This window comes from Lissotriton helveticus, chromosome 8 (assembly GCF_964261635.1).
Source record: "Lissotriton helveticus chromosome 8, aLisHel1.1, whole genome shotgun sequence".
In the NCBI taxonomy this organism is placed as follows: domain Eukaryota; kingdom Metazoa; phylum Chordata; class Amphibia; order Caudata; family Salamandridae; genus Lissotriton; species Lissotriton helveticus.
In genome coordinates, this window is record NC_136069.1 from 1,058,994,551 (window position 1) to 1,059,008,105 (window position 13,555).

Here is a 13,555-nt window from a genome sequence, read left to right on the forward strand (position 1 = left end):
TCGGCAAATTTGTAGCCACATTCACTTCTCTGGACCGAGCTCAGTCCAATATAAAAAAGGTTTTTGCCCCTTGGGTTTTTGAGAGGGCCGGACGTGGCAGGGGCCGCTTGTTCGGTCGTGGCAACAGCTCCGATCGGGGGCAAGGCTACGGCCGCGGGCAATTTCAGGACAATGCCCGCTTCAACAATTTCTATCCCATGAGAGGACAGAGGTTCCGAGGCCGCGGGGGCCAGAGAGGCCAGCAACAGGGTGCTGGAAGAGGTGAGTGTGTTACCCTCTGTGAGTTTGCAGGTAGGGGGGGCACCTAGCGCAGTTTTTCCCAGCATGGGTTTCCCTTACAAGCGATGCTTGGGTGCTGCAAACGGTTCAGGGCTTCCAGCTGGAGTTCCATGGCGCTCCGTGTCAGCTTCAACGTCCCCGTCCCATTACCTTCTCACAGAGAGATGCAGAATTGGTGCGCGAAGAGGTTGCCGCCCTCCTCCACAAAGGGGAGATTTGTTGCGCGTGCGAGCACCCTGGAGGTTTCCTCAGCAACCTCTTTTTGGTCGACAAGGTCGATGGAGGCCGTCGCCCAATCATCAATTTGAGGGAATTCAACGAATGGCTGGTATACCTCCATTTCAAGATGGAGGGGATTCACCTCCTGAAGGATGTGTTGCGCCCATCCGATTGGATGGTCAGGCTCGACTTAAAAGACACTTATTTGGCGGTCCCGATTTTCCCTCCTCACCGTCGTTTCCTCCAGTTCAAGTGGGACGGTCAGGTTTACGGATTCACCACGCTGCCTTTCGGGCTATCCTCGGCGCCGTGGTGCTTCACAAAAGTGTTACGCCCGGCGGTAGAGGCCTTGCGGGCATAGGGTATGAGAATGATAGTGTATCTGGACGACATGATGTTCATGGACCAGTGTCCGAAGTGGCTAGCGTCCCAGCTGCAGTTTGCAGTCGACCTGCTTCAGGGTCTGGGCTTCGTTATCAACAAGAAGAAGTCCCTTCTGGTTCCCGTCCAGTGTGAAACCTTTCTTGGGTTCAGCATAGACTCGGTGTCCTCCACTTTGAGTCTTCCCGCGAGAAAGATGGCAAAGATCAGGCACGAGTTACGCCAGACCCTGGCAAAGCCTCTAATTTCGCCGCGCCAACTGGCGCGGTTGGTAGGCCTTCTGTCATCTTCAATTCAGGCCATATTCCCGGGCCCTCTTCATTACCGGGCCATGCAGCATCTGAAGATGTACCATCTCAGGAAAGGTCTAACGTACTTGCAGCTGATTCCATTGTCGGAAGAAGTGAGGGACAAAATGCAATGGTGGCTGTCGCACATGGAGGCCCGAATGGCCGTGCGTTTTTTGGCTCCGCCCCAGACATATTGATAGAATCGGACGTCAGTCGTTCGGGCTGGGGAGCCAGATGCGGAGATTTCTCCAAGGGGGCGCCTGGTCCGCCCTCGAGCAATCGTTGCATATCAACTGCTTGGAGTTGCTGGCGGGGTCCTTTGCGGTTCAGTGCTGGACCAAGGAGAGAGTACAATCCTGTGTCCTCCTCTGGATGGACAACGTGTGGGCGGTCCAATATATCAACCATCTGGGTGGCACCAGATCCAAGATGCTAGCGGACCTTGCAAGGGAGTTTTGGCACTTTTGCCTGGACCATCAGGTGTCGGTCACGGCAGATTACTTGCCGGGACGGCAGAACAAGGTGGCCGATTGGCACTCCCGGCACCTCTTGGATGCCAGCGTGTGGAAGATGGATCCGCTGGTGTTCTCCCAGCTGATAGACCGGTGGGGTCCCTTCTCAGTGGACCTGTTTGCGTCGCGCCTGGACCACCAGCTTCCGAGATATTTCAGTTGGCGCCCAGACCCGTCAGCGGAGGCGACGGATGCTTTCCTCCAGGGCTTGTCGGGCGAGCAGGGGTATGCGTTTCCCCCGTTCTCAATGATAACGCGAGTGTCAGCGTTGCTGCATCGCCAATCGGCGGAGGTGGTGTTGATTACGCCATGGTGGAGGTCTCAAGTTTGGTTTCCGGTTCTACTGGAACTTTCTTGGGATTTTCCAATCCTACTCCCCCACTCTCCTCACATTCTCCTCAATCCGGACGGGGTTCCCCACCGGTTAGTCCAGGAGGAATCGCTGAGGCTGATGGCCTGGAGGATCTCCGGCGTCGCTGGACGCTCCCAGGCCTTTCGGGTAAAGCAGAGGACCTGCTCTCTAAGGCATGGGCGGATGGCACGACCAGGAGATACCGATCAGCATGGCATAGATGGCGTCGCTGGTGTGTGCGACGGAGTTTCGATCCCGTGGGACGTGAACAGGGTTTTGAATTTATTTCTCTCTTGGCAGCCGAATAGGTTTCTTTCTCGTAAAGAGCTTACAGCTAAATTAGCGATGTTGTTGTGCCTGATATCCTGCAGGCGGGTCTCGGACGTACGAGCTCTTGACATCACGGCCAAAGTTTTTTCCCCGGAAGGGGTGTCTTTCACAGTGAGCAGGCGGACTAAGTCCCTCACACGGGTTATTTCGTACCCGGATTTTCCAGATTCCCCTAAACTGTGTGTAGTGCAGTGCCCCCATGCTTACGAGGATATGACTGATGACACTCGCCCTCCGGGCGAAAGACAACTTCTCATTGCCCTACGTAAACCGTACAAGGCTGTTTCTTCCCCAACAATCGCCAGGTGGGTGCGTTGGGTGATGCAGGAGGCGGGGATTGATACCAAAGAATTCGGAGCTCATTCGGCGAGAGGAGCTATGGCCTCCAAAGCTTTTGCCCTTGGGGCTCGGCTAGAGTATCTGATGAGGGCGGCCGATTGGTCCTCGGATTCCACCTTCAAGAGGTTCTATTTTAGGCCAGTGTTGGAAGTGGCTCGTTGGTTGTCGACAAGCTTTGAACTGGCATAATCCGAAGCCTCAGGTCCTGCCATAGAATGAGAATTTACCTAGCCTTCGTGCTGGTAAGTTCCAATTCTATTAAGGACTCGGAGGCGAGGATTATCCCCCCCAATGACTTCCAAGAAGTGGACCCTCCCCGTATGGAATGTAAGTAACTCATTCACGATGTTTCTGCTGTTATGACTGTTGCTGCTTTGCGCCATGGACTATTGCCATGTACCTTATGTTGTGCTCAGTAGACGGTCGGTATCTGACAGTGCGATTTTTTGCAGGGAATGATGGTCCCAAGCAGGATGCATGAGAATGCCGGAACATGGGCTTCACGCGAAGAAAGAGGAAGAGGAAGCAGCAGCGGGGCATGATGGGAGCTGCCGGAGTGCGGAGACTGACAAAGGACTTACGTTCAAGTTTCCTGTTTTTCCCAAGTGTTCATGGGAAACGTAGTTGTTTACTGTGTTTTTACTTGCTGCTGTGAAAATAAAGTGAAGGAAGAATTGCATAATCCTCGCCTCCAAGTCCTTAATAGAATTGGAACTTACCAGCACGAAGGCTAGGCAAATTCTCATTCTCAATACAATTAAAACATCTTGCAATACTGTTGACATCAGGGATGCCGATCTTCGAATTGAAGATACCCATGATTCACTTACAAATGATGAACATAAGTGGAGTCATGCTAGCCACTGTAATACAGAAAAAATACTGAAACAAATAATCTTTGTGCTGTGTGACAAATAGCAACTTATTCACACAAAGTCCGGGACTCAATAAGGTTTAGGAGACATTTCTTAACTGACACAATGGCATCACGCTCAGGTTACAATAATAGTTTCCAGTCAGATGACTGCAAACTCTCCTTTTAGAAGCCTCAACAGATATTACATGAGACCAATGATAATAAAGGCAACTGCAAATTGCTTACAGGTCCAATATTTTGGGTTGAAAGGTGGTGATAGTGGTTAGGGGTGGAGGTGGGGTGGAGGTGGGATGGAGGTGGGGTGGGTTGGGGTAGGGGGGGCGGGTGATTCTATCAATCACTCTAACAGATGGACTTTTTTCAGGTGTGCTTAGAAAGAATTGCTTTAAAAAAACAATTACATTGCATATATATTTAGTTTACATGTGCATATACTATGCAGTTGATAAGTATTTATTTCCTTATTAATTACCTATATATTTTCTGCCGGTCACTGGGCCGCAGACTTCCTGATCGGTCATTAGGAAAAGCCACCAGTGCATCATCCTCTGCCTTGTTACATTTGAGGTGACTGTGGAGTGGTGTGTTTGCAGAGTTGAGCATGGCTACTGGAGCTGGTCCAGCATAAGTTCCAGTTTCATCTGGTGTCACAAGTACAAAATGGCCAGTTGCGTTGGAAATCTGTGGAGTTATACCTAAAAGCAGATTCACAAAACAGATTTCATTTTTGACTCAGAAGATAGAAACAGGCTTAGAGAAAAACAAGGATCCAGCATACACCAAAATGGCATTAACTCTCAGGTATTACTTCTTAGGTATAAAAAGCATAATCAGGCACAGATATCACTCAGCTCAGAATCTGCTGTTTGCCCATTTAAATCGTGATATCAACTGTATATCTCAAACGCAAGTGGCTTGATGCAACGGAACAGGGGGGCTTCTCTTCTGTCCCACACCACAAGCCTACTCTTTCAGATTCCACATTAACTCCATACTTACAACCACTAAGCACATAGATAAACGATTCCAAGAAGATTAGTCCTGCAGCAGCTATGATTTTATGAAGCAAAAGCAGAAAAAAACTCCATGCAAGCTTTTCCAGGTTTTGCCATGAAGTAATATAGTTCCATCCATGTGCAGTTCCAACTTGCTAACACGGCCACAGAATTCAGATAGAAAACTAAAAAACACTCACTTCAGATGACACCATTTTTGGTGATTCTGGAAAAATGAAAGAATTAGAAGTGAACTCTGTACACTCTGAGGCAGTAAACACACATCTCATACCTCAAGGAAAAAAGTATTTAACACTGTACATTTTAAAGGTTCTTAAAGTGCACAAGCCACAATATAACCCACTGTACTTACACACACATACATCAGTTATTTTGCTCATTACTCTTCTGTCCTACTATCATGAATACAGTCCAAAAATAACAAACAAGATTAAAGTCTACAACCTGATGGTGTAACAATGCATAATGTGTTGCCTAGATGGAGTTCTCTTGACAGCTGCTCAACACAAAGTTGCATAACATATCCCTCATCCATGGTTGAATCCTAATCCTAAGAAATAAGCAAGACTCATGCCTCTCCAGTCCTTGCCATCTGCCACTCCATCCATCTCAAATATATCATATACCAACATGGCTGTAGAGAACAGGGTGACAAGTCAATCCTAGGGATATATAGAACACTACCACATAATTCAAGAGGAGAGAAGAAGTAGATGATTACACTGATACTCTTCAATCTCTCCACTACCTAAGACAGAAATGGCCACAATAACCTGCTAAAATGTCTAGGAGTGGACCATAATCTTAGAAACAGCCTTGAGTGGATGAATACAACATTTGTTCCAAAACCATAGTCAAAATATCAGGATAGGTCACCTCCAACACTTCAAGAAAAGGACCAACAGTAGTATACCCCATGGGTTATACCTCCCACTATTGCCTTTCAATATAAACAAGTGAACCTGGTACACGAGAATAGAAATCTAACATTAAATTACAAATGCAGGCTTGGCACTCAAATCCTACTCTAACAAGAGAATGGGTCTAAGAGAAACAAACAGTGATGACATTAGAAGCAACATTTAATAAAAGGGCATAAAAAACATTTTGACTTGAACGGTCATGGAGGTCCTGGTACTGAACCACAAAGAGGGACACATCACACCCTTCATCTGGCCTCGTTCTTTAAGGGAAACCCTCAGCCCAGGCCTGCTCCAGAAACTAAAATACATGAGCTTTCTAAATCAATCACTTATGCCTTTCTAACATCCAGGGCAAACGTTTTAACCTACTGCCAGCATGATTTCTTTTCCAAATAGAGAACACCTGGGTTAGTCTAAGAGAATTTAGACCAGGCTACCCAGAATTTCACCCACAAGCTATATTTGTTACAAAACAATGCATTTAGGATGAATACAAAGAACAAGAAAACACAACACTGACTACAACACGTCTTAGAAGTGTTCTGTTTCCTCCAGTTTAGAATACAAATTACAATTGAAAGCTATCTCAATCGTTCATAGGGGCTTTTGAGCTAGAGTCTAGTCTTGCTGCAAAAATGGCCAAGAAAGGTTTGGTCTAACTGTACATTCCTATCCAGACAGTCAAACTCCATTCAGGTCAAACTTCAAAGCAGGTCATTTTGTATGTAGTACACCTCTTGAAACATGGAATCAATACTGAGAAAACAAGCCAACAGTCCACGCTTTAAGAAAAATTTAAAAACTGCCTGTCAAACAAGTCTTAAACAGTAAGCATCCACGAACACACCGTCATAAAGATTCATATTTGGTACTCCACCTTTTTTAAATAGAATGCATAACCTTGGTTATCAACAAGTCACTGACATCACTCATCAAGCTTAAATGCATTTGCACACCCTTTGTGTCATGAAGTGTTCTGAAGTTGTCCTAAAGAGATATATGTGCTGCTTTAAGAAATAAACAAAATATTTTCTCGGCTATTGTCTCCATATACAACTAGAAACACATCCAACCACATAGCAATTAACCAAGTCATCTACTAATTCCGGTATCGGTATGATGTTCAGACAACCCTCCTTCCCTACCCCATCATCCACTTAGGATTTCTATCTAACCATCATTCATAAATAAAACACAGGAGGCATAAACATCAAGAAATATGCATGAGCTCTTAGTAACATACCAGGATTGAGTTTCATCACAATCTTTTTGGCAGCTGGCCGGCAAATGGCAAAGAAATGAAGACCTATTTGGTGGAAGGATTTCATCTTCAGCTGCTGTGCATTATCTTCCATCACTGGACCAATTATATCGATAATCTGCTTCACTTTAAAAGTTCCTACTTGGTGTGGCACAAAAGAAAGCATAACATCCTGTAAAGATATAAAGAAAACTGTGAAGGTCGATATTCAAAAAGATAACAGACATGTTTCATAAAATGATTTCAAAATTCAAACTGATGGCACAATCATAAATTATTGTTCCTTCAATAATAAACGCTTGTTGTTCCCTATGTGCAAGAAGGGAACCCTTAAAGGGAGTATTTTCATTGGTTATTCTCTATTATATCTTGCATGTGACATTTGTATCTTCCTAGTAATTTTGTAAGCACATTTATGCATTCCTGGTAAATCATTTCATTAGCATATCGTGAATAAATGTATAATTCAATAGGAAAATATGTTTTGTTTGGAATCATAATTTGTAATAGATCACATAGCTTTCACGTGGATGGAGACTAGCAGAGACTGAACATAGAAGTTGACTTCCATAAAGTGTTTGTTTACCAATCTAGAAAACATAGTACACTAAAAATATTTTTCCATTGAGTGGAAAATGTAGTTCATTGATATAGCAAAGCGTGGCCTAGTGCTCTCACGCCAGTAGCAAGACCGGGAGCCATGATAACATATTCTGGAGTACGCTCACTACAATGTCAACAATGCACACACTTTCAAATGTATTTTCCATATGAAGTGCCACATGACCTCACAATAAACAATGCAACAAAGTGGAGGCACTATTGATTTTTTGTAGGTTGTCATTCTTAAATACTGCTCAAGTTCCTTCATATTTGAGATAGAGCGTAAGAAATCTGAGGTGAAATGGCCTCTCAAGACCAGGCACTTCATGATGGGTATGACAATTAAAGAATATATATTTTAGAACCATCTGCAGTCAGCATAATTGATACTCAGCTATCATGCTTCTGTGGGCCAAACTTTGATCACCAGGGGACTGATATGAGGTAATGGAAAAGGTAGGGTATCCCCTTTTTGTGAAAACATCGTCTTATAAAGTACTAAAAGTATTTCATAGAGTCCAGCAGGTTGGTTTCCAGAGTTGGGACTTGACTTGGTGCCCATTGTCAGTTATCAATCACTCGATTAATCAATCAATCAATCGCTCTGGATTTATAAAGAGCTGCTATTCACCCATGAGGGGATCCAGGTGCTGGGAGACAAGCTGCTAGGTGGAATCAGTTGAATAACCAGGTCTTGAGTCCCCTTCTGAATTCCTGAAGGGAGGTGAGTTTCGGAGGTGGAGGCAGTTCCAGTACTTCACAGCGAGGCAAGAGAAGGAGCGTCCTTCACTGTTGTTTCTGCTGATGTGGTGGTGTGAGCAAGGGAGAAGGAGGTGGAACACAGGTGTCTGGAGGGTTGGTGGAAGCTCTAGCGGCGGTTGATGTATTCTGGTCCTTGACTGAGAAGGGCTTTGTAGGCGTTGGTCAGGATCTTGAAGTTGCATCTCTTGTAGAAGGGGGGGCTGTGTAGTTTTTTTAATTGTGGGGTGGAGTGGGTCCCTTTGGGGAGGTTGATGATGAGTCTGGCCGCTGAGTTCTGTATGGTCTGCATTCTCTTCAGGAAGTGAATGGTAATTCCTACGTAGAGTGTGTTGTAGTCCAAACTGCTGGCGATGAGAGTTTGAGTGATGGTGCATCTCTTGGTGATTGGGCGCCATCTGAAGAGCTTTCCCATGCGAAGATTGAGGAGGCAGGAGGAGGAGACTGCGTTCATCTGGTTTTTCATAGTGAGTTTGCTGTCCAGGATGATGCCGAGGTTCCGGGCTATATCTGGAGGAGTGGGTGAGGGACCCAGTTCATCAGGCCACCCGGAGTCATTCCAAGGGGAGGTGTTGTTCCTGCTTCTATTTTGTCTGTGTTGAGTTTGATGCAGTTGTTTTGCATCCAGTCTGCGAAGATGGTCATGCACAAGTGGAAGTTGGCACTCGTGGTGGAAGGGTCTTAGGATACAGACAAAATTAGCTGGGTGTCATCTGCGTAGTAAATGATGCTCAGTCCATGGGTTCTGACTATGTTGGCCAAGGGAGTCATGTAGGCGTTGAACAGAGTAGAGCTGAGAGATGAACCTTGAGGGACGCCACAGATCATGTTATTGGGTTTCGAGGAGAACAGCGGAAGGCAGATTCTCTGTGTTCTTCCAGTGATGAAATATGCAATCCATATGAGGGTGTCCTCCTGGATTCCGATCTGATGGATCCTTTTTATCAGGGTGTGGTGGGACACGGTGTTGAAGGCTGCTGAGAGGTCGAGGAGGATCAGGGAGCCTGCATCTCTCCAGTCTAGGAGGGTTCTGATGTTGTTGGTTGCTGCAATCAGGGCGGTTTCGGTGCTGTGTTTTGTGCGGAATCTGGATTGGGATGAGGCCAGAAGATCGTTGTTCTCCAAGTATTCAACAAGTCGGCAGTTGATGGCCTTTTCGAGGACTTTGGTGGGAAAGGGGAACAGGGAGAGGGGCTGGCAGTGGCAGCTCCTCTACCAAGGCAGAGGAGCATTGCCCCACTGACTTCAATAGGAAAAATAAAATGATGATAACGTTATTCTCATTTTATTTGTCTATTGAATTCAGTAGCTTTTTGGGCGGGGCTGGCCAGAGGAGAGGAGTGGTTTTCACTCCTTAAGTGCACATTGCTTCGTGGCCGGTCCAACAGTCCTGCGCACTTTGCATCTTCCCCACTAGGCTTGCTTTACACAGCCTGGTGAGGAACATGCAAAACCTCCCAGTCCCCGTCTGAGCACTGAACCACGGCACTCAGACCAATCACAATGCTTCATTGCAGCTTTATGATTGGCTATGGGGAGCACAGGTGCTTCCTGCTGCTGGTGCAGACAGGAAAAAGAGGAGAGGCGGCAGGTAAGTGTTTTTTTCGCATTTCATTCCCGCACCCCACCACACCACTCCCGATAGGTAGCAGCCGTTACTGTGGGCCAGTAGTTCTTGAGCACATTGGGATTGGCGGATGGTTTCTTGGGATGGGTTTGACCCCAGCATGTTTCCATTCTTCTGGGAAGGTGGCCGAGGTGATGGATATCTTGAAGATGGATGTCAGCTTGTTGCTGATAGTCATGTTGATGAGGTTCAACATGTGGTGGAGAAAGGGGTCTGTAGATGCTACTGAGTGGATGGAGTGCATGATGGTGGTAGTGCTCTGCATTCGGAAGCTGGTCCCACGCGGCAATATAGTGGTCGGAGTTTGCTCCTGTGGGAGCATGGAGGCTGAGGATGTCAGAGGCGGCAAGTTGGGGTACGAAGTGTTTGCAGATGTTGGAGATCTTGTCATGGAAGAAGTCCACCAGGGTGTCACAGAGTTCTTGGGAGGGGGTGATGATGTTTCCAGTTGCTATGAGGTTGGAGAACTTGACGATGCTGAAGAGTTTTTTGCTGTGGTTAGTGCTGGCTTCGATACAGTCAGTTAGGGCATTCTTTTTTGTCACTTTCGATGGACGGAGTCGATGGTAGTGGTTGAGCGATGTCTTGAAGATAATGCAGTCAGTGGGCTCCATGCTGAGGTGCCATTTCCTTTCTAGTTGCTTGCAGTTGCGTTTCTTGGTTCTCAGTTCCGAGGTGTAACAGCTGGCATGTTTAGTTGATCTCTTGAGTTTGGTGGGTTTGATGGGGGCGACTCTGTTGGCGCAGCCAGTGGTCTAGGTAGTGAAGCTCTTGACAGCCTGTTCCACGTTGGTTATGGTGTCTGGGTGGGTGTTGTTAAGGATGTTGGTTCATTGACTTTTGGAGCCTTTGCTCCAGCTGTGAGGTGAGGTTCTGGGGGGCTTGGTGGCGGTGCTAGGGGCTGCTGTGATGGTGAAGTGGATGGCTGAGTGGTCCATCCAGCTGAGCTCAGTGATATGGCTGTACTTGAATCTGGTGCTGGCTGTAAAATAGGGTCCAGCTTTTGTCCTACGTTCTGTCATTGACTAGATGGATGAGGCCGATGTTAGTCATGCTTTTGAGGAGGTTGGCCGTGTTGTTGTTGCCAAGGGGAACATTGAGCTCTCTGAGGAAGATGTAGTGCTCAGTGTCAGTGGCCACGCACCGATAAATTTGGCAATGGCATAACAGAAGCCGGGGCATGGTCCTGGAGGTCCGTAGGCGAGGGTGCCTTTGATCCTGGATTTGCAGTCTGTTCTGAGTTGGAAGTTGAGGTGCTCTATGTTTTGGGAAGGTGTTATCTATGGCAGTGGTATAGTGGATGGTTTCTTTGTGGATGATGGCGATTCCACCTCCATTTATGTTTATGCAGTATCCGTGTGCTATTCTGTAGCCGTTTGGACATGGTGATGTCAAGTGAGGATACAGGGTTGAGCCAGGTCTCAGTGAGGAAGACATCGGGTGAGGAAGGTGATGGTGTCCTAGATCTCCGTGGCGTGTTTGCAGAGTGATCAGGCGTTGAGCATGAGGCAGTGAAGTAGTCCAGGTACTGTTGTGGTTGGCATGGGCGTGGCAGTTTCGTGTGTGGGTGCTCTGGTGTTGCAGGAGAAGAGGCAGTGGCAGCATGTGAAAGGTCTCACTGATGAGCATGGAGAGGTGTGGCAGCGGTTGTTGCAGTGTCTGGGGTCCAAGGCTATGAGCTCGGCGCTGGTGTAGCTGTAGGTGACGAGAGATCCAGGAACCCCCTTACGCAAAGCGACTGTCAACGTGCAGACAGGGAATGCAGTCAGTGCCACCGCTGCATGGCAGCAATGCAGCCTCTATTAAGTAGGTCCTAGGAGGGGAGCAGGGAGACGGAAGGCAAGACAGGCCAGCTCACTGAACAGAAGCAGAAACAAAACACAAATTAAACAAGGTACAGCTACAATAACTGTGCAGAAAACAACAGTGATGGGAGTAACCAGGTGCAAATTCCAGTAATAATGCACAGAAAACAACAGTGAAGGAAGACTGAAAAAGAAACCAAAGGCAAGCCAGGAAAATAAGCGTTAAGCTTACGCCAGTGAGAGGAAGCTGACACACACACCTACTACCATAACATCTCTTACTTCCTGGGGGAGGAGATCACTTTATGCATTAGACATCTTATAGAAAAATCTTTGCGCTTGATAATTTTTGTTTACTATGTGGGTATTTATTGGACAGGTACTGATTCCAATTAGAAACAGAGGTTCTCCTGGGAGATAGAGGGACTGTCCTCAAACCTGAACTGTGACCATCACTAACTGTTGCTAGAGATGTTGATGTGAGATTAAGGGGAGCCTGGTCTCATACACCACGGGGATAAAAAACATAGGGCAACCTCCCATTTCCTTGGCTTGGGTTTATTGTTGGCCAAATGCTAAATAACTCGGAAATGGGAATCGCATTCACCACCCACGCTTGCAGCCTGGACACAGTCCATAACTATGTGGGCAGAGGGTATTGCCCTATACAAGCGAGACACAATGGGTTAGCGCAAATATCCCATCACAGTCAACTGGGATACTATCCTGACTGACCTTCACACTGCTTTACAAAGAGCAAACGGCACCCCAGACCGCTCACTGAAAACCAGGGTGGTGGTGGCAGAATGGTAGGCCACAGACTCGAGGGTGGATCCGCAAATCATAATTAAAAACTTACGGTCTCCCGTTTTTCTTTCTTCTAAAGCCCTTGAGCAGGCCAAATCCCGGGGGCAAGAGGGTAACCAAGGAGGGAGACTCATGGGGGCCCCCCTCCTAGCCTTTTCTTAAGCCCCAGGAATCGCAACCTCCCCGGGGAACTAAACATTATAAATGTGGGGGCTCTCGACCCCTCTGCTGCCCCAAGGACTGCCACCTCCACAGGGCACATACATCATTTAAAAGAAAAACAATGAGGGGACTGCCACCTCCCCGGGGTACTGTAGTATACATGTGCACGAGTCCCACTCACCCACCCCACTGCCCCGGGGATCGCCACCTCCCGGGGGCACATAAAAATTTTAATATTTAGAATGGGGGAGAGGCCCTATGGCCTTCCCCACAGCCACGCCGGCTGTCACCTCCACGGGACTACAATTAAATAATGAAGGGGTCTGTCATGTGCCCCGGGGACTGCCACCTCATCAGGGGCAAGCTCAGAGAAAGGAGAAGGGATGCACCGCCCCCTCCTGGAGCCCTAGATGGCCCTGGAACCACTACCCCTCAGTGCCGGCTCAAGCAATGTCCTGGGGTGCCCATCCATGGGAAATTGCAGTTTGGTATGGCTTGGCGGGGGCACCGCTTCTGCCAAGGCATAGCAAACCTGCTCCACTTTCAGCAAATGAGAGCAGAAAATGCTCTTGCTTGTTAAAAGCAGAGCATGTCTGTTTCCCTGCCGGCTTTCAATCGAGAAGGAGAACAGACACATTGCTTTGAGATCCAGGCGGCTGCATGTTAGCAGCCCCCTGGGTCTCAGAGTAATGCAGGCTCCCGTGGGAGATGGGGAGCTCGCAGGGACTGCTGGGTCCTTCAGGCTCCCCCGCTGTACCCATGGGTGTCCTGGGTTGGATCAGTGCACCCAGCCTAGAGGCCATGCCCTGGGGATAGGGTCCCCCTCCCTTAAAAATAAATAAATAAATAATAAGGGCAGGCCCTGGGTAATGGGGGACCCAGAGGCCAAAATAGGCACAGGAAAGAGGGGTCACACAGCCCCTCTTCCTTTGATTAAAAAGAAAGAAAAAAGAAAAACAGTGAGCCCGAGTGGAGGGTGGGGTACCTGAGACAGTTATCGGCCAGGGGAGGTG

At 47.6% G+C, this 13,555-nt stretch overlaps 1 protein-coding gene across 1 annotated transcript in view; it reads right to left on the bottom strand.

Annotated features, from left to right (window-relative positions):
• Nucleotides 1-13,555, bottom strand: part of CFAP47 (cilia and flagella associated protein 47) — a 2,858,849-nt gene that overhangs the window by 2,725,028 nt on the left and 120,266 nt on the right. The window contains exons 9-10 of the mRNA XM_078657910.1: nucleotides 6,762-6,951; nucleotides 4,052-4,274 (exon numbers count right to left, since the gene is read on the bottom strand). Of these exons, the coding sequence (XP_078514036.1) occupies nucleotides 4,052-4,274; nucleotides 6,762-6,951 (413 nt within the window). The remainder of the gene's footprint in view (nucleotides 1-4,051; nucleotides 4,275-6,761; nucleotides 6,952-13,555) is intronic.